This window comes from Candoia aspera, chromosome 5 (genome assembly GCF_035149785.1).
Source record: "Candoia aspera isolate rCanAsp1 chromosome 5, rCanAsp1.hap2, whole genome shotgun sequence".
Classification (NCBI taxonomy): domain Eukaryota; kingdom Metazoa; phylum Chordata; class Lepidosauria; order Squamata; family Boidae; genus Candoia; species Candoia aspera.
This window is the reverse complement of record NC_086157.1, coordinates 112,942,018-112,963,223: the sequence shown is the minus strand read 5'-3', so window position 1 is coordinate 112,963,223 and position 21,206 is coordinate 112,942,018. Positions and strand designations below refer to the sequence as shown.

Sequence of the window (21,206 nt, the reverse complement as noted above, 5' to 3'; positions counted from 1 at the left end):
CCATCCCAGGTTCATTCAAAAACAACCAGGAAGTGGCTAGGATGGATGACTGCAATTACCCAGGCATTTGTTCTGCCAGATACAAGAGGTCAGAAAAAAAATTGACTTCTGTTGGGGATAATTTTATTTTTTAAAAGGAGGTGGGGGAGTTGATTGGCCCACTGTATTAAAGTTATGGGAACTTTGGGTGCAAGTGTCCACACATTGTTTAGAATTCTTGAATCTGGTAAAAAACAGTAACATGTGAGCCATAAATGTTAGGAAGGCCAATTAAAAAACAAAAAAATTAAGAAAAAAGTAAGGAAGATTCCCTGGGAAGAAACCCTTAAAAGCAAAGGAGTTGTAGCCAGCTGGGGGTTCTTAAAAGGCACCCTCCCTGTCTCTCTCCTTGTCTGCTTTTATGGCATGGAGTTGGTGCACATGTGACTGTGTGCGTGGGCAAGTCTGCCACTCAAAACAGGTTGCTCATAAAATAGACAACAATGGACCGTCAGCAGTGGATGGCTATTTCGCTGTCCACGCTCAGAGATTGCACCAAAGTTTCTGAATGTCTTGCAACACAATTGAGAGAGAATGCGAACGGGGCCAGTAAACAGCCAGTGATGAACCGTAGCTAACCAAAGAAGGGCGTCCTGCAAAACCTTTGGGAGGAATCCCCCCCACCTTTCCCCTTACCTCTCTCCAAATCCAGCAGGTAATGGGGAGCGCGCTCAATGGAGGAACAATTCCACCTCATGTCGGCAAAGGCTTTGCGGCAGGTTTTGATCACCTCCCGGGCAGCCTGAATAACGGTCTGCATCAGTTCCAGGTTGCTGCGGCACAGCTGCACTTGAGAAACCACCAGCCCTTCCAGCTGCTTACAGTGCTGGGTCTGGTTCAAGGCCAAAGTCGACGGAGTCTTGAACAAGGCTCTGGAAAGAAAAGGAGACCACCTGGTGAGCCACCTTGAGGAACAACATCAAGAGGACAGAAAAGAGTAGAAGCTTGAGGAGAGGGCAAGGGAGGAAGAACGTGGCACTTTGAAGAGGGTTTACCCAAAAGAAATGCAATGCCTCTTCTCTGCCGTTCCAGAATGACCTCTTAAGCCAGTGTTCCTCAACCTTGGTGGGTTTCTAGTCAGCGTTAAACTTAGTTACAGGTAGTCCTCACTTAATGACAGTTGAGACTGGAATTTTGGTTGCTAAGTGAAGCGGTTATTAAGTGAATCCAACCTGATTTTACAACCTTTTTGTGGCAGTCATTAAGTGAATCATCACTGTCGTTACGCGAACCACATGGTCGTTAAGCAAATCACATGGTTACCCATTGATTTTGCTTGCTGGGAGCTGGCCAGAAAGGTCGAAAATGGTGATCACATGACCATGGGATGCTGCAACGGTCATAAATGTGAACTGGTTGCCAAGCACCCAAATTGTGATCATGGGGATGCTGTGACAGTCGTAAGTATGAGCACCGGTTGTAAGTTGTTTTTTTCAGCACCGTTGTATGTCTGAACTGTCACTAAACAAATGGTCATTAAGTGAGGACTACCTGTAATGTACTTTCTCTGATCAAACTTCTTTGCTTTTCAACCATGTTGGCCTCTTTACATGTCTCCTGGTTTTCTTCTGAATTGGCATTGTTTGAGACTGCAGATTAATTTTCTTTTCAAGAACTCCCAGCTGGCTACAACTCCTTTGCCTTTACAGATTTCTTCCCAGGGTATAACCTTACTTTTTTTCTTTATTTTTTTTTTAAATTGGCCTTCCTAACATTTATGGTTCATGTGTTACTGTTTTTTCCAAAATGTTAGTTAAATTCAAGAATTCTAAGCAATGTGTAGACCAGTGTTTCTCAACCTTAACCATTTTAAGATGGGTGGACTTCAACTCCCAGAATACCCCAGCCAGCATTGCTGGTTGGGGTATTCTGGGAGTTGAAGTCCACCTATCTTAAAGCTGCCAAGGTTGAGAAACTCTGGGTTCAATACAGAAAAAACAGATCTGAGCTAGAGGTGAGAAGAAATGTCCTAACTGTAAGAACAGTTTGACAGTAGAACCAGTGGTCCAGAAAAATAATGAACTCCACTTTTTTGGATGTTGTGAGGCTCACTAGCAAGACCTCAGCAGAATTTCCCAGAAACCCAACTTGGCTTGGCTTGATTACACTCCAGGCTTAAAGCACTGAAAGAGATGACGTGCCACAGCTAGAGAAGAATCTTTACTACATATTAGAAGGAAGCACTAAAATAAAATTGAGCTCTGACGTCCTGAAGGTGCCATTCTCTATTTATACCCACTACAGCTTAAGACCAGCAAGAGGCAGGGCCTTGTCCATGTGGTTGCAAAGAGTCAGAACTCACACAATTAGGACCAGAATTTTGGTTGCTAAGTGAAGCAATCATTAAGCGAATCCAACCTGATTTTATGACCTTTTTTGCAGCAGTCGTTAAGCAAATCACCATGGCTGTTAAGTGAACCGTGTGGTCATTAAGCGAGTCACACGGATCCCCATTGGTTTTGGTTGCCAGAAGCTGGCCAGAAAGGTTGAAAATGGCGATCACGTGACCGAGGACCACTGCGACAGTCATAAATGTGAACCAGCTGCCAAGCACCCAAATCGTGATCACAGGACTGTGGAGATGCTGTGACAGGCGTAAGTGTCGGGACCAGACATAAGTCTGTTTTTTCAGCACCGTCATAAGTCCGAACTGTCACTAAATGAATGGTTGTTAAACAAGGACTACCTGTAAGCTTTTGTACCAAAGGCAGGACTAGAACTTATGGTCTCCCAGTTTCTAGTCCAGCACCATCACCACTAGACCAAACTGGCTCTCATAGATGTTAGATGCCTTCAAGTGAACCTTGGTTGTTGGCATCTACATGGACAAGGCCCTGCATTTTAGTTGGCAGCATTTTTGGAAGTGGTTGGTCCTTACCTTCTTCCTGGGGTTGAGACAGGGGAACTGGCCCAAAGCCTTCCCGCTGGCTTTGTGCCTAAGTCAGGACTAGAACTCATGGTCTCCTAGCTTCTAGCCTGGTGCCTTTAACCACTATACCACACTGGTTCTCCTCTATCCGTCTCCATCTCTTGCTTTCCCATTAAAAATCTCCAAATGGCTCAAAGCCAAGATACCTCCAAATCCCATGAGAGTGTTTCCAGAATTCTCATAGGAGGTCTCGCCAAATCAAGCAATTGGTTAAAGTCCATGAGATGTCCCAGTTGGGGGCCAGGTTGAGTCGAGAGAAGCATCAGGACTTCAAGAAGTTGTCCAGCCTGTCTTAAATTGTTGCATCCTTAAATTATTAAACTACATTGCAGATTGCTTGTAAAAAGTGGTGTACAAATATTGTAAGCTAACTTCAGTCTAATCAGAGATCCATATTGTCGTCTAGATACAGAGCAAAGTTAATTTGCAAATTCCCTTTCCTTCCTCCTGCTTCCTCTTTGGCTTAGAAGAACAAGGTTAGCCTTCTTGTTTGCCAAATCAAAAATCAGAGGTTGGAATGGTGGTGGTGGTGGGGGGTATGTGATGGTGGGTAATAGTGAAAAGGAAGCTTCCTTGGGCCCTGGATTCAAATTCCTCAGAGATGGAATTGGAAGAGGGTTCTGATATGAAAAAAGCACCTGACTGAAGCCTTCCCTCATCCAGGGCTTTTACTGAGGCTATTAAATCCATTTGCTTCTGCCATAAAACCCATCCATTAAGGACCCTCCTCGACCCTGAGGCCTGAGACGAGCCGGATGGAACTGTGGCACAGATGTGATCCACAGAGCGTGTGTCAATTTCACATGGCTAGAAGGAGGCTCTGCAAACACAATTGGATTGACTCAGGCGTCATTCTGCCACTGGGAGCCCTAAAAATACTTTTGCTGAGCAAAGATTGGAATCTGGTTTACGGCTCTGCGAGGTGCTGTCTGTGCTTCAGATGGCTCGGAGTAAATGGGTGGACAAAGAAATCTAACAATTGTCTAAAGCTTTCCCAAATAAACTTGACCCGAGCTGTTGTAGGCGCTTGCCAGAACATCCATTTTCCTTTCCAACTATGTTACAGAGATGGTCTTCCCTTCCCTGGGGAGAACAAATGGCCGATTGGCAGCCCACAAAGACAATTCTCTGAGCCCAAACGGAGATTATTCTTCCACTCCTAAACATTTTAACAGAGGTGAACATGGGTTTACACCCTCCTGGATGTCCCTCAGATGCAACGGATCTGCAACAAGTTCCCAGAACTGACAGCCTACACAATCTTTCCTCTTTGAGTTGCGTCTGTACCCTCTGAGCCATAGCTAGCTGGAGATTTTTCAAACAGACAGCACCCCTTTCCATTGAGGAAGGGCCATGAAGGGGTGAGTCATATTCCCCCAAAGATAAAATAAACAAGGAAATTAGCTTTTGAATTCCGTGAAGATTCATGGAAAAAGAAAAGGAGAGCCGTCTTCTGAAGCTTGAGTCAGAAGGACAGAATGTGGAAAGTTTCACATTGTCCTCTTTTGATACTGATTTCACAATTGTGTTGGCATGAGAAATTATGATGTTTACTGAATATGTTCATTTGACATTCCATTCCATTGCCGGCCATCACAGCTTGCATTGCATAGGTTATTTCTGCTATAAAGACTACCAGCCTTTCTCAACCTTTTGACCCTGGAAGAACCCTTGAAATATATTTCAGGCCTGGGGGAACCCCTGCACATTCAGGCTCCAATATAGGCCACAAATTGCAAAATTCTTCTATTTGTTTCATGGGGAGGCCTGTCTATATGCATGAACAGTGTTCTTAAACTGAAAATAAAGAATGAAACTTGCCTCTCTAATGTGAAGTTGCCCAAATTTGAAATACTTTTTAAAATAAATTGTGACCTCCCAGGGAACCCCTAGGTACCTCTTGTGGAACCCGAGGGTGCCACAGAACCCTGGTGGAGAAACCCTGAAGACTATGGTACCTTGGCTGATCTGGAAATCTCAGCAAAAAAAAGTTTTAAAAGGACCTCACCCCCTCCATATCACTATCAAGAAGCAGCATGAAAATGAAGAAGTGACCAGCTCAACCATAGGGAGAGCCAGCTCTTTGCTTATGAACATGTAGGATGGTTTGCAAGATCATGGCAGGCTGGCCATTCCCACCCACCCCTCCCCCCTCTGCATCCAGGGGCTGATGTGAAAGCAGAAATAGAGTCAGCTGGAAAATGTTTATAGTTCTAATAAGTTATTATCTGATAAATCTGGTTGCTTGATTTGTTTGAATGGTAGAAGCCAGCCTCTGTCTGGAGAAATGAAAACCATTTGAGTGTGTGTGTGTGTGTGTGTGTGTGTTTCACAAAAGTTTTGGCTCCCATCTTCATTTCTTTCATCTATCCATCCATCCATCCATCCATCCATCCATCATCTATCTGAACATAGGACCCAAAGCTTTTGTGAAAATTGCTGAAGAACACCCAGGGATTTGGGATAACTGTTATGCCCCAAACCTTTTATCCAATTCCATTCTAATGGAAAGAAGGGCAGAGTGACTAGATGATGGGAAGAGAAACATCTTACAGCGTGAAACCAAACCAAGGAATTCAGTTAATTCTTGGGTTTCACTGTTTCTCATTGAATTAGACATGCTTTAAGTTGCTGGCCATGGTGGGTAAATACAGCCTCTGATCATCTTTCACTGCTGAACGTCTGGTTTTCAGACTTTTTAATAAGAAACATCATTTCTGTAAACCAGTCGTCTCTGATCTGGTGTCTTCAAGAGGTTTTGGACTATGACCCCACCATTCCCATCATGTTCGTTGGCAGTGATGGGAATTGTAATCCACTGTATCTTGAGGGCATCAGGTTGGGGAAGGACATGCCCATGGGGAAGGAGAAAGAGAGACAGAAACACACCATGGCCTGGTGGAATTTCCAAAAGTTCAAAGCAGCCTCAGATGTACCTAGGACTACTTTCGGTCAGATCATATTTTTTAAAGCAAATCAAGTGGACTTGTCCTTCACAGAATAACATCTGGATCGGCAGGTAGTCCTTTGTTTTTGGTGCTTCCTTCAATTTTAAATTTATTTATTAATCACATTTATATAGCTGCCCATCTCACAGTAAAGTGACTCTAGGCAGACCATCTCAGCTTAAAGGATCACAATGCAAAGGCCATATTGTATACAAAACCATGATATGAAGGAGAAACATGTCTGAAAATCAAGCACGTTTCCCTTGGTGTGGTCCAGAAACAGTCTAGACCAGTGTTTCTCAACCTCAGCAGCTTTAAGCCGTGTGGGCTTCAACTCCCAGAATTCCCCCTAGCTAGCTGGGGGAATTCTGGGAGTTGAAGTCCACACGGCTTAAAGTTGCTGAGGTTGAGAAACACTGGTCTAGATGTATGACTGAAGATTCACAAAAGGGACATAGATTGTTCCCGCAATTCTCCCCACCAGCATTTCATCCATCAGCCAAGCCTGTTTCCTGGATGCCTCTGGTGTATTAAGTCCTCTAATGCTCTGTCATTTCTGAAGTCTGGATCAAAATGAATGGGATGACATAAACTGTCTCACCCTTCCTCCATCCCAAGACAAGAGATTCTAGTTAGCATTCGCTCAGAGTCTTAAGCCTGATGAAAAAAATGGGCAATGCTGGAAAAAATAGATCAGCTTTCCGGAATCTAGCACTTTCTACTGTGTAAAAATCCCCCATCGTCGCTAGTACTGTGCTGGTTGGAATGATGGGAGCTGTAGTCTAGCCTTTTTGGAGTGTACTTGTTTCAGGGAAACACACACTACCTTTGTGTTCTGGTATAAAGGAAGTAGATTAGATATTCCTCAAGATGATACATAGAAAGTCAGTGAACATGCTAAGCCATGGGTTACTAAGCACACTTTACCAGGCAAACCACAATTGGGGTCAGATACAGCTTAAGCCACACACAAGCTGGACACATTTTGATTTAGCATCTTGAGTCAACCCAGTCATTTAACTATGTCCAGTAAGAATACGAGAAACAGCAGAAGTGCAAGGCTCTGTCCAGAGAGAATTCAATCTAGTGCCCCTAGTGGCCATACCTTGTAATGACATTATCCATGTAATTAGAAGGAATGTGCCAAACTCTCTGTTCTGTGGATGGGGCTTTCCAGTTTTTCTCTGGGCCATTTTGGTATTCACCAGACAACCTCATTTTTCTCCTAGAACCCATCAATCCAGGCTTTTCTTGGGGTTAGTTCTATAGTTGCATGGAAGCAAATCTTCCAGAAAGAGAAATGTTCAGAGTCCGGGATGTGATCCATGGAAAAATGTTGTATATCCCATATAGCATATAGTATAAGTCGTAAAGCATGTAGTGTGTCCATAGTATGTGTGTATTTTGCATGCGTCTAATGCATAGAACGGCCATCAGATCACTCAATGGATTGAATTCTCTCCAGGCGAAACCAGGTGCTCCTCCAATTTGTAGGTCCTCCAGATGTTTTTGAGGCCTGCTCCCATACTTTCCAACCATTTAGTCATGCTGGTTATGGCTGTTTGGAACTGGGTCTAAAAAATCTGGACTTCCTGGATTACTTACCCCTGTTTTACGTTCCAGAAAGAGCTGCAGACAAGACAACGGGTAGCCTTCACTCCTCATTCTTCTAACTGCAAAGGTGCTTGTCCCTTTATCAGGGGCCAGTCTCACTGCCATGACTGGGTCCATTTCACACTGCAAACCCAGGTTAACAAAACACCATGGCTGCATTCCCATAACATGTGATGCAGAAGCACAGAAACTGACTGCTGGCTCAATGAGGCTCACCCGTCATGGCTTTCATTCTGCAGCACACTAACCACAAGCTACACAACCCCATTTGAGCCTAGCTTAGCATGCTGTGTGAACAAAGCCAGGGCCCACAAGGGTGTGGAAGGGCCTCAGAATTAAAACTTGTGGGTTTTTCCCCCTGCATCAATATTCCTCAATTTAATACTTCACTTACATGAAGCCTTGAACAATGAACATTTAGGCTGTAAGAAGCATGAAAGAGCACCAATGAATTTCACAGGCGCCTTTAGTTTATGCTGTATAACTGTTTATCGTCTGCCCACATTTTTCAGAATCGGAACATGGGAAACTGCTTCATGCCTAATTTTTTCTCCATCTATCCCCCTTAGCCCTGCAGCAAAAATGTTTGCAGTTTTTTCCCTGCCAAGTTTTGTTCAGCCTGATGAAAAAGAATTTGCTTTTCAAGGTGACAAGAGTTTTGGTGAAATTCTCTTGGCTGCAGAGGTGTGTTCCCATATTTATTTGGTGATGAGGCATAAGAACATAAGCCATGGCCTGCTGGATGGGACCCCTGGCCCATCTCATCCGGCAGCCTGTTCTCCCAGTGGCCCCCCAACTGCCCAGGGGAGCCCACCCGTCTCCCAGCAGGGGGCCTTCAGAGGAAGTCCCTTGCCATCAAGGCTAAGAGCCGCGGATCCCCCGGACTTCCAGGAAGTGGTCCAACCCGGTTTTGAAGCCAGGCAAGTAGGTAGCCAGCCCCACATCTCTGGCAGCAAATTCCATAGTTGAATTACACATTGGGTAAAAAAAATATTTCCTCTTGTCTGTCCTGATCCTTCCAGGATCCAATTTCACTGGGTGACCTCTGGCTCCAGTGTTTGGGGAAAGGGAACATGCCTTCTCCTTGTCCACTTTAGCCGCACCATGCATAATTCTGTACCCCTCCATCATGTCCCCTCTCATTCGCCTCCTTCCTAGACTACAAAGCCCCCAACGTCGCAACCTTGCTTCATAGGGGAGCTGCTCCAGGCCCTGGACCATCTTGGTTGCCCTCCTCCGAACCTTCCCCAGCTCCACTACATCCCTGTTGAGGTGCAGCAACCAGAAGTGCTCACAATATTCCAGATTTGGTCACCCCATTGATTTATATAAGGGCATTATGACATTGGCATCTCTATTTTCAGTATTGTTCCTTATTGTCTCTGACATACTGTTAGCCCTTTTATCAGGGGATGCACACTGTGTTGTCACCTTCATTGAACTGTTTACCATCAGTCCAAAATCTCCTCTTTGCTCACTGCTAGCTCTGATTGCATTAATTTAGACCAGGGTTTCTCAACCAGGGTTCCATGGCACGCGGGGGTTCCACAAGAGGTCACCGGGGTTCCCTGGGAGATCATGGTTTATTTTAAAAAATTATTTCAGATTCAGGGAACTTCAAATTAAAGAGGTAAGTTTTGTTCTTTATTTTTAGTTTAAGAACCGTGTTAATGCACAGATACAGGCCTGCCCATGAAACAAATAGAATCATTTTGTAACTTCTGGCCTGTATTTGAGCCTGAATGGGCAGGGGTTCTGAGGCCTGAGAAATAATTCAAGGTTCCTCCAGGGTCAAAATGTTGAGAAAAGCTGGTTTAGACAGCCGATGAAATGCCTGAATGTCCCATCTTTCAGCGATCTGCAGCTTCCCCTGTTCCTACACGTCGGATAGATAGACAGACAGACAGACAGATGGACAGATGGACAGATATTTGCAGCTGGGAGCTACAGTATTTTCAAATACTTTTAGAAGCCAGGAGCCCAGCAAGGCAGTGTGATAAACAAAGAATCACAGAGTTGCAGAGTACCTTAAAGATCATTTCGTCCAAGCCCCAGCCAGAAGATAACTTTTCAGCAGTATACAAGAAAAGGTAGTCAACTTTTGGGGGCAGCTATGACAGATAAAACAGAAACCATCTCTGAGGGCTTAATGCACCTTTTTTTTTTCTGTTTCCCACCAGAAATTGTCTGGAAATTGTGCTCACAGCCGCACAGGCAGGCTGTTGGAATGTGGTGACGCTACCCCAGGGGGCTCCAAAGAGGGAGTTGAGGGGTAGATCGTCCCTAAATTTCCAAGTGCTTTAAAGTGGAGTTAGTGGGTCTGAGCTGGAGACTGTCAGGATGTAAAGCAGGGTTTCTCAGCCTTGGCAACTTTAAGACTTCAACTCCCAGAATTCTAAATTCCAACCTGCATCTCTGCAGCTTCTATTGTGGTTTAGCATTGTCTGGCGTCACACAGTTTTAAACAGTTTGTAAACCCCCATGATTTTCAAGAACTTTGACTAAACTCCTGTCCCCTCCCAAACCTATTCTTTGACTTACAAAAAATTGGAGTATTATTTTCTTCTTTGAATTATGCATATTTCCACCTGGGATTGCATGGAACAAGGGTGGGTTATGTTTTTTTTAAAAAAAATAAACGAACCAGCAAACATGATCTGCTTATCCATCTAAATTGCTACAATTTTCCTTGTCCCCCTGCCGGTCCCCCCCCCCACCCACAAAATAACCTGGTCTTTTTTGCTGTCTTTAAGAGAAAAAAAAATTATTACTGTTCTTCAGTCTTTCCGCTGGTAATATAAACAAATGTCAAATTAAATTTCGACAATAGTGACAGGGTTTTCAAATAACATTAGGGATCCTGTCAAGAAAATGTACAATTCATCAGGAAGGACATATCTAGAAAGAACTTAATTACTTTGGGCAAGTTGAATAAATTCACTTAGAAATAGAAAGACGCCATGGCAGATAAAGCTTCGGAAACAGTTTTTCTTCAGTCTGGAAAACTAAAATGATGTTTGTGCGAGAAGAGCTGGACAATATTCAGAACTACGAAACTCCGCATTCAGAAGTACCGAGTGGTAGAGGCCTTTCAGAATTAATCATTCAAAACTATCTAGTGGTGAGGGCCTTTCGGAATAGTTAAGTCCCCCTTCAGATTGCAGATAAGAAATCTTATACTTGAAATTGCTGCATTGGAAGAAAAAACACACTTCCCTATAAATACGAATCTAATATATTAGATCTCTCGCTTACACACTTTCCCACTATTTGACTGACGTTTGCACTGCTTGCCCAAATTAAGCCTAATTTTAAAATTTCCAGTCTGCATCACAGAATGTAGCTAAACCAGGGTTTCTCAACCAGGGTTCCGTGGCACCCTCGGGTTCTGTGAGAGGTCACTAGGGGTTCCCTGGGAGATCATGATTTATTTTAAAGATTATTTCAGATCCAGGCAACTTCACATTAAAGAGGTACGTTCATTCTTTATTTTTAGTTTAAATCAACATCAGTGCATATATACAAGCCTGCACATGAAACGAATATCATGATTTTATTTTATTTTATTTTATTTATTTATTGCTCAAATTTAGCCACCACCCGTCTCCCCCAAAAGAGGGACTCTTTTGTTAACTTCTGGCCTGTATTTAAGCCTGAATGTGCAGGGATTCCCCGAGGCCTGAAAAAATACTTCAAGGGTTCCTCCAGGGTCAAAAATTTGAGAAAGGCTGAACTAGACTGACCAATTAACAACGAATGTGATATTATAAAGAACAAAGCAAAATGTAGGGACAAAAAGAATGTAGTGATGAAACAGAAGGCAATACCTTTTGACCCTTCCCATCCCTTTATAAACAGCCATGTGCAGAGATGAGATTTGATGTCCTCCAACATTTCACAGAGAGACATGCTTGAGTCAATCTATGTCAACCTTCCCAATGGGCTGGGTGGCAGCCACAGTCAGTTCCAGCCAGCAGGACCATGCTACTTGGAGATGGTGGGACATTCTCTCCAACACATCCGATTTATACCTAGTTCAGGAACATCTGGCAAGCTACACTCCTCTATACTTCATTTCTTCTTCCACCAACTGGGTTTTCAAGAGTTTTGATTTCTTAATAGTCTCCTAGGAGAAAGCATTTTCCCCTAATTCGTCAGGTCCAAAATATTCAACACATGGCTGCATGGTAAATTTCCTTTATGCTCATGTTTTTCCTTGGCACTACAGAAGAGATCCACTGTGGTGGAGTGTTATAATACATTAGTGATCGTCCGTTAATCAATCAACAATGATTAAGTACCTGCCAAGAGCTACTATCGGGCATTTCATCTAATGTCAGAGCTTAGGAGATGTCTACATGAACATTTTGGAAAGGGAAAACAATGAAAAAAGGAGGGAGGATTGGAAAAGGAATTGATTGCAAGTTGAATATGAGTCGGTAGGCTGAGGAAGGTGCTAAAAAGACCAGTGTAGTTTGAGGTTACATCAGTAGACCTTTCAAATCAGGAAGACAGTCAAGGTGAAGATGCTGGACTAGGAGTGGGGACACTGGGCTCTAGTGTCTACCACCGAAGGTCCTTGAGGAATCTTTGGGCCTGTTGTTCTCTCTCTCAGCCCCACTGAGAGATTACAGTATTGTTGTGGGGATAAAAGAAAGAAGGGTCTCCATGCAAAGCGCCTTTTGCTCCTGGGGAAAAAGTGGGATTTAATCTAACAACTCAATGCCAGTCCCACTCTATTCTCCATTGGTCAGAACCCCTCTTGACTATTCTGCCCAATTCTGGACACCACATTTTAGGAAAGATTCAGTTGCTTTTGTTTCAGGTTGCAAGACATGGAATAATGGGTTTAAACTACAAGAAGGCATCTTCAAAGGGAATGTTAAGAAAACAGTAAGAGCAGTTGGATTTTGAAATCATTTACTGTAAGAGGTGGCAACCTCCTCTTTGCTGCATGCATCCAAGTGGAGTTCGGCCACCATCTGTTGGGGAGGCTTTAATTTCATCTAGATATCCGTTCATTCCTCAGCTTTCTATTCAGCCTTCCTCTGGGACAGTGTTTCTCAATCTTGGCAACTTTAAGACGGGTGGACTTCAACCCCCAGAAATGGATCCAGATAACTGGTTTCATCCGAAAGGGAATGGATTGCTTGAACAGAAAACCAGGAGGAGTCTAACACCTTTTCTTCAAAGGCATCAACTTTTGTGACATGCCTTTGAATCAAATGGGCTAGTTGGGAATGGTGCTCCTCCTGATTTTTTGCCATCAGAGACTAACACTCCTCCTACAGCATGGCTGGCTGGGGAATTCTGGGAGTTGAAGTCCACATATCTTAAAGTTGCCAAGGTTGAGGAACGCTGCTCTAGTTGCTCAAGGCCATGTATAGACATTCCCTTCCAGTTTGATACCCACCATAACAACAACCTTCATGGTCTGTTGAGCTGGCAGACAGAAAGCAGGGCCTCTTGGTTTCTCTTATGCAAACAATGGATAATATAGGGGTCGACCTTGCTTTAGGTCCACCTCCTTGTAATACCAGCCCAGGTTTCATGTGGCTTGCTAGACGACTGGAACTCTAGATTCCCATTCTGGATCCAAAACAAGCTCTCCATCCTTGCACTCTGGACTTCAAGAGGATTTTCCTTTTCTGTACTACTAGAAATGGGGAGGCGGGGGAAGAGGAAATAAGCACTCATATATGCCTTCTTGATGGTGCTGATGAGTATGCCATGAGAAACAAATTAACTAATTAAGGAAATCGATTAGCTCAAAGCTGCCACTCATACTGGGGAATCTCCAACCCATTTCTGCATCATTACAGGTAGTCCTCACTTAACAACCATTCATTTACTGATGGTTCGGACTTACAACGGTACTGAAAAACCGACTTAGGGACGGTCCTCACTGTTGTAGCTTTCCCATGGTCATGTGATCACAATTTGGGTGCTTGGCAACCAGTTCGCATTTATGACCATCACAGCGTCCTGTGGTCACGCAATCACAAATTTTTACCTTCCTGGCTGGCTTCTGGCAAGCAAAACCAATGGGGGAACGGCATGATTCACTTAATGACCACATGGTTTGCTTAACGCCCATGGTGATTCGTTTAACAACTGCTGCAAAAAAGGTCATAAAATTGTGTCAGATTCGCTTAATGACCGCTTTGCTTAGCAACCAAAATTCTGGTCCCAATTGTGGTCATTAAGCGAGGACTCCCTGCATTTGCTCTTTCCTTGACTCCAGGTTTCATACCAGGCACAACTACCAATCTTTCCCTTCTTCTCAGCTTTCCATTCCTAGACGTTAGATGGGTAGACCTTGTTTTCCTCCTGCTCTTTGGAGTTAACAAATCTTGGGCTGCTCTTTTCTCAGCCCTGAAACTTTGCCATCTCTCCCTTGCTTACAGAACTGTTGTTTCTTACGTGGGAATCAGAGAATCTCACCAGCTTGAGTGTCCCTCCTTTCCATCACTCTCTGAGGGACCAGTCCATTCTGCCACTTTGTACCCTGGACCTGTTTGGCTCGTTCAGATGCTCTCAATGCAGAGATTTGTAAAGTTGTCCCAAACTAGGGGTTTCCTGCTGCATGTCTACATACTCAAAACTTTGGGTTGGATCCTAGCTTTGGCCTTGACTTAGCCTTGCGTGGGCAATTACTCCTTAGAGCCAGTCCCAGATTTCTCTAAGTGATCCTGCGCCCGGAGTGGCCAAGGACAACGAGATCTGTAACTCAAAGCAAATGGGTGAACAAGTTCTAAGCAAACATAATCCTACCGCCTTCCCCGGCCTCTTCTTGGCACAAATGTGAGATTTTCTTTTCTGCTGGAAAATATAGGCAGAACAGTTGGTCTTCAATAAACAAGGCAAGGTTTGTTCTCTGGACCAGAAAGAAAAGAACCAAGCTGGATCCCTTCCTTAGAGGAATGAACATAGCAAGGCCATTGTCTTTGATCAAGGAGCCAACACTGCAGGCTTCCAACCTCATTACTCTGGGGTAGGCACGCAATGACCTAGAAACCTTGGGCTAAACAAGTCAGATGTAAAATATTAAGTGCTGCTGACCGACGCCGAGCCAATTGGTCTATGGCAGGCATTTCGTTGTTGACTTCAAACACAGAAAGTCCTCCTTGAAGTTTGGGCCATGTCCGTGAACATTTAACGGGCGGGGGTTTTGGTTCAAGGGCTCCCACAGCCACGTAAACCTATGAAGTGTCTCCACTGATTCAGAGTATTTTTCCAGCACTTTGTCTGTTTTCCAAGATCTTAAGAAGAGAGAGAGGACTTTATTTTTTTATATATATTTATCCTAACCCACAAAGACCAGTGGACAAAGCTGTGCAACTTCCGTACTGCACCAATCACGATTCCATGGCATTCCCCACAACTAGAAAGCAAGCTAGGCTATTTTAGGGTTGCCAAAACCTGGATGACCACCAGATGATTGCAAAGAGTTACTGGGTTTTGTATCTTTTGCTTCTACCCAACGGCCGTGTGAACTTTCGCAACCGAGGTACAATAGTTATAGATCAAGGCTTTTTGTCCATCTAGCCCAGTGCTTCTCAACCTTGACGATGTTAAGATGTGTGGACTTCAACTCCCAGGATACATGCTGGCTGGGGCATCCTGGGAGTTGAAGTCCACACATCTTAACATTGTCAGGGTTGAGAAGCACTGATCTAGCTTAATGTTTTCTAACCTGAGTAACCTCCAGATATGTGACCCTCAGCTCCCACAATTCCCTAGCCAGCAGGTCCATTGCTGAGAATCCTGGGAGTTGAAGTCCACAGGGTGGGAACCACTGATGTTCTGCTCTGCCAGGTAGCTGTCTAAGAACGCTTCTTTTATAGATGTTGGAAAGAGTGTCTGTTGCACGCAAGGCAGAAAACATAAATTAAAACTTCCAGCTTCTCTCAACAGCCTTTCATCCCTCTGCAGCCTCCCTAATTACTCTCATTTCCTGACCCAACCAAGCCTCCTTGGATGAAATTCTCTCTGAAAATCTTTTTGGGCTGAACGGAATCCTGCAAAGGCTGCAGATCTCTGGAAGAAAGCTTGTGCAAAGAAATACTAGATGTTGACACACATCCCTTGGTGGTGTTTTCATTCAACAAGCACAAAGACATTATCTTCTACCCATGAGGAATTCCAAAAAGCCAATTCCCTTCTCTTGGATTGAATGGGAATTGGTAGCAACCAAGAAGAAATTTCATTCTGGCTCTACCAGGTGTAAAAGTCCCAGTCTACCATCTTTCGATTTACAAGCTATTGTTCTAGTTGGCTATCTAGAATATCATCCATCCACCTTGCCCTTGGTCGGCCCCTCTTCCTTCTGCCCTCCACTCTCCCCAGCATCAGCATCTTCTCCAGGGTGTCCTGTCTTCTCATTATGTGGCCAAAGTATTTCAGTTTTGCCTTTCATATCATTCCCTCAAGTGGCTATCTCTCTACCTACGTGCAATTCTGTCTTTCCTCCTACCAAATTATTTTTTAAAAAAAGTTCAAGCGCACCACTGGTTCTTCTCAACTTAAGTCAGAATGGAGATCCTTGCTCTACCAAATTTTGGAGTTTCAGGGGGTGGGAGGTGGGTGGCTGCAGAGAAGGAAGTCTGCCTTCCAACCACAGGTCATGATGGCTCTACATGGTTGTTTTTAAGAAACCCCCTTGGTTTTGAGAAAGGCTGTATAATTTTGCAAAAATTTGACCAGGATCAAGCAACGCCTCTATGCAATAACAGGCCACTGTTCTTCCACTTTGAGTTTCCTTTCATACTTCTTTTTTTCCTGGCAATCAGTATGTAACCATCCTAAATGTTGCCTTTACAAGTTGTAAGAAAGTGCAAGTGCTTCCAAGGAGTATAATTAGAAAGTCCCAGCCCTAAGACAATTGTTAGCTGTTGCAATACTACTGAAGTTATTCACAACTTGAATAACTTGATTGATTGATTGACCTTCGTCACAGAAATATTCCTTCAAGCTAATTCCTTTTTTTTTTTTTTAAAGGGGGGGAAGATTCTTGCAACAGAAAGGGACATTTGGGAAATGTGAGGTTTTGACCCCTTAATTGCAGGGGGCCAATGCAAGCACCTTATCTGCATGGGGTGCTTGTCATTGCCGAGAGCGCCCCCTGGTGGCCTGCTTGAAAAATCCTTCTCAATGCCTTTGTTAGCGTTCTCTTGCCCGTCGCTCGAGAAGTTATAAAAGTTGAAGGTGGGTGGCTGAGCAAAAGACAAATTAAATTCAGTGGGGTTTATATACAGCAAGAACAGGGGGGTGGGGGGAAGGATCTGAAGCTTCCAGGATGTTGATCGGCTACATCAACATCAGCCTTAACTAGTGGCCTTGGTAATGGAACAGCAGAGAAGCAAATTGGGGAGCTTCTGGTCAACTTTTCTCACACCTATCGAGCAGGAGAGGCAGATCAGGAGAACCTTCATTTTTCATCTTCTTGCCATTTCAGAGATTGAAGCAGGCTCAGCTTCTTGCAATTCTGACTCAATTTCCATTTCAGGTCAACGAGCGTTGAGTTATTGGCCCCCTTATGAATTCACATACATGCACAACCAGCATCAATCATTTGCTGCCTGTCGCGACAGGAAGGAAGGAAGGAAGGAAGGAAGGAAGGAAGGAAGGAAGGAAGGAAGGAAGGAAGGAAGGAAGGAAGGAAGGAAGGAAGGAAGGAAGGAAGGAAGGAAAGCTTTGCTTCTGAGGGCCAGTCAAGTTGTTGGGGAAAAAACCTGCAGATCACCATCAAGGGCCTGTGTATGTGGTGTGTATATGTGTGCGCAGTGTGGTCCATTTTAGACAATATGCAACTTCTTCATCCTCATGCATATCTCAGTTCCAATGAGACAAAACAAACATAGGAAAACAGAATAATTTTGCGCCAGTCTAGGCCCCCTCCCCCCAGAATGGCTAATCCTGGCCTACAATCCCCAGCATACCAATCTGGGCTAGGAATTGGGGGTGATGTAGTCTCAACATCCCTGGAGGGCGCTGGGTTGGGGATGGCCAATCTCAGCCCACTCTGGCTTCCAAGACCTGTGAGCAGACGGCTCAGATCTCGAGTTTTTCAAATCTGAAAGAGCAGAGGCCCAATTTTTAAGCCCCTCATCTCTAAAGCAAAGCTTCAAGTGAAACACAAGCTGAAGGGGGGCCCAACGGACCTGATAACCAACTGGGGGGACGCTTCTTTGGAAGGGCCAAAGGTTTTCGAGAAGGCTTGTCTTAAGCTTGCATTGCTGGCTTCCAGAAGAAGAGCAACATGCAGGCTCCCTGCGGTGTAGGATAGGGCTATTTGGAGGAGCATCTGCGCCCAAGGATATCTGCCCATCCTACAAGGAGGACATACTCCAGGTCCCTTCCATGAAACAAGGTCATCTTCTGGGACCCAGGAGGTGGGCCTTCTTGGGGGCTGATCCTGCCCTTTGTAATGACCCCCCAAGAACCCCGACATACAGCAAGCCCTGATCCTGCAGGCACTTAAAATCTGTCCCTTTCCTGGGCACTTGGAGTCAGGATAAGGTGAGCAGAGTTCGCAGAGGTATCCTTTACTGTTACTGTTATTTTCTTCCACATTGCTATTGGGGATTCTTGGCACACTGCCCAGGGGGGTACCGTTTGAGTTGGGTGGCCATAGGAATGCTCTAAAGAAATAAGTACATGTGCATTTAACTCCATGAGGTGGAAAATTTAGATGTGCATCTGGTCATTTGTCAAATGCATTTAGAAGTAGTCCTCGCTAAGCAACCATCCGTTTAGTAATGGTTCGGACTTACGACAGTGCTGAAAAAACGACTTATGACTGGTCATCACACTTTCTTTTCCCTGCGTTTATTATTTTTATAAATATCTCAAGGTGGCGAACATACCTAACACTCCTTCCTCCTCCTATTTCCCCCACAACAACCACACCTGATTGGCTCTTGGGCTGAGAGGGAGGGCCTTATAACCTTTCCTTTCCTTTCCTTTTCTTTCCATCTTTTCACTCTGTTTTTTTATATATAAGTTGCCCAGAATCATTTGGAGTGGGGCAGCCTCTAAATTGCATTAAAGGTATTGTATTAAATAAAATATAAAAACTGCCGCGCCTTTTTGTTCAAGCAAGTTCTCAAAGGGGCAGATGGATCTGTTTCCTTTCTATATCTGGAAAAGCACCGATTGGTTGATTCATCGGCCCCTATTCAAGTCTCCCCTTTGCAAGAAACCTCCTAAATATTAAAATGCAAATACCTCATCATCAGAAAATCAGGAGGCAAATGCAACACACCTCTGACTCAAAAGTCAGTGCTAACACAAGAGTCAGCTTTGTGCGGCGCAGGAAACGTTTTGTTGAGCTCTTCAGCTGGGGGAGTGCTCAAGCACATGGGTCCATGTGCATGTGTGTGCATCCTTGTGTGCATCCACCCATCTCCCCTAACATGGTGGGGCTACTACAGAAAAATCTGGGTGGCCATTAATAGCAAAAGTTGTGAAATTGTTGGATGGCTTCAAACCCACAAACAGAATAACCACCACCACCATCTTTCTGCCTTAAAACTGAATATTATGACCTAGCGCTGGACAACCAGAATAATTGCTTAGGGCAACGCTCCAAGTAATAGATCATGATCTGAGTTTCAGCACAAACCAGCACAAGATTTAGATAAAACACAGGGATCAATGGCGAACCTACACCTAATATTTCATGACATTTTTGTAGCTAACCTCCCACAACAGAGGAAGATTTTTTACCATATGATAAATTACCCCAAAGCACGCAGGGGAGAAATCGGATACACGCGTAATCACACACATGGGTAGGATGGGCAAATCTGCCAGATCTAATTTTGCTCAGCTGAGGTTTTTTTTTCCTTTTCCAGACTTAAATCTGCACCATCATATTTCTCTCTCTCTGTGTAAAAAACTGGATTCCGTTCTGTGCCCCTAATTTGTGTGTTTTCCCTCACACAATGCGTGCTGGCCCAATTTTACCAAAACATGCATTTTTGTATATGTTTTCCCCACCCATGTGCATTTTTATTCACCGTTTTTCCCATCCACGTTTTGCACTGCAAGATCTAGAAAAGGCTGTAACAAAATGGCCTGTTTGTCTTCCCCTGCAAAGTGATTCCTGCACAACATCCAAAAAAGTCCTGACTCTGTTGCTGATTGAAAGAGGGAATTGAGAAAAGACTTACAACCATCTGATTCCGTTGCACCTCCCGTCTTGCAAGACGAACGCCAGGAAGAAGGTTATCAAAAATTGCCGCTTCATCGTCATTCTTGGTCCCGTGAGTCACCACCAAATTTCTTACAGGGGAAAAATAAATGTGTTGGGTCTATTTTTTTCAGTAGATCCCTTTGCTTTCTGCAGCGGGGGGAAATGTTTTCCTCCAGGCATCAACCTAAAATTGAAGATGAGAGGCATAAGATAGGGTCATCCAGCTCACTCTGAACTCTTTACCATCAACGAGACAGAGAAAAGTATGGCCTGAATTATAACAGCAACACGTTCGTTCAAGTTGGCTTGCCCGTTTTCAGTTAATACTGCATATAATGAAAGTTCATTCCTTATCTTGGCTTTATGCTGCTCCCTACTCAATTCTCTCTCTCTCTTCCTCTAGCTTTAGTTTTCTTTCTTTTTCTTTTCCTAACTTCCCCTCTAACTTTTCTTTCTTCTAAATTTCTTCTCTTTGTCCTGTAACTTGCTTTTTTTCCTTCCTTCCTTCCTTCCTTCCTTCCTTCCTTCCTTCCTTCCTTCCTTCCTTCCTTCCTTCTTTTTCTTTCTTCTGCACGTATTTGCTTGAGAAGGGGGAAGGAGAGAGTCTGCTTGTCAAATTTCCAGCCCTCCCTGGAGGCTTTTAACTTTTCACCTTCTCATTTACACATATCTGGAAAGCAGAGGGCAGAGAAAGGAGGCTCTTTACGGAGACAGATTACAGGAGTGGAGATGTCGGCTAGCAGGAATGCCTTTGCAGATGTTTGAGGCTACCTGATAGTTTGCAAAGGACACTTTGGGTGTCTCTCCTGTGTTTAGTCCCTCTTTTTGTTACCTTAGCATCTCTTTCTTCCCATAGCGCCAGCCCCCTAAACCTCAAGGAACATTGCAAGCTGGGAAAAAACAGAGAACATCGTTTTTGAAATTTCAAAAGCTAATTCCCTTTCATCAACTTGAATGGAAACATGTAAAGCATGTGCATTTTTTCTGCACTGCACTATAGGCCTCCAGTTGTTCTTGGTCTCTCACAGCTACGTTTCACGTGGTGGAACTACTGAAAAAAATACAGATAGTCCTCGCTTAACGACCACAATTGAGACCAGAATTTTGGTTGCCAAGTGAAATGGTTGTTAAACAAATCCAACCCAATTTTACAACCATTTTTGCAGTGGTCATTAAGCAAATCATGCAGTTCCCCATTGATTTTGCTTGCCAGAAGCCAGCTGGGAAGGTTGAAAATGGCGATTGCATGACCACGGGACTCTGCGATGGTCATAAATGTGAACCGGTTGCCAAGCACCCAAATTGTGATCACGTGATGATGGGGATGCTGCAACAGTCATAAGTGTGAGGACTGGTCATAAGTCAGTTTTTTCAGCACCATCGTAAGGCCAAACTATCACTAAATGAATGGTTATTAAACAAGGACTACCTGTAGTCTGGCTGCTTTCAGGTAGCTACCAAATTCCAGCACTTAGTG

At 44.1% G+C, this 21,206-nt stretch overlaps 1 protein-coding gene across 1 annotated transcript in view; it reads right to left on the bottom strand.

Moving 5' to 3' along the window:
• The window catches only part of WNT11 (Wnt family member 11), a 37,263-nt gene extending 17,480 nt beyond the window's left edge, over positions 1-19,783 (bottom strand). The window contains exons 1-2 of the mRNA XM_063305985.1: positions 19,707-19,783; positions 676-911 (exon numbers count right to left, since the gene is read on the bottom strand). Of these exons, the coding sequence (XP_063162055.1) occupies positions 676-911; positions 19,707-19,783 (313 nt within the window). The remainder of the gene's footprint in view (positions 1-675; positions 912-19,706) is intronic.
• Positions 19,784-21,206: the final 1,423 nt, after the last annotated feature.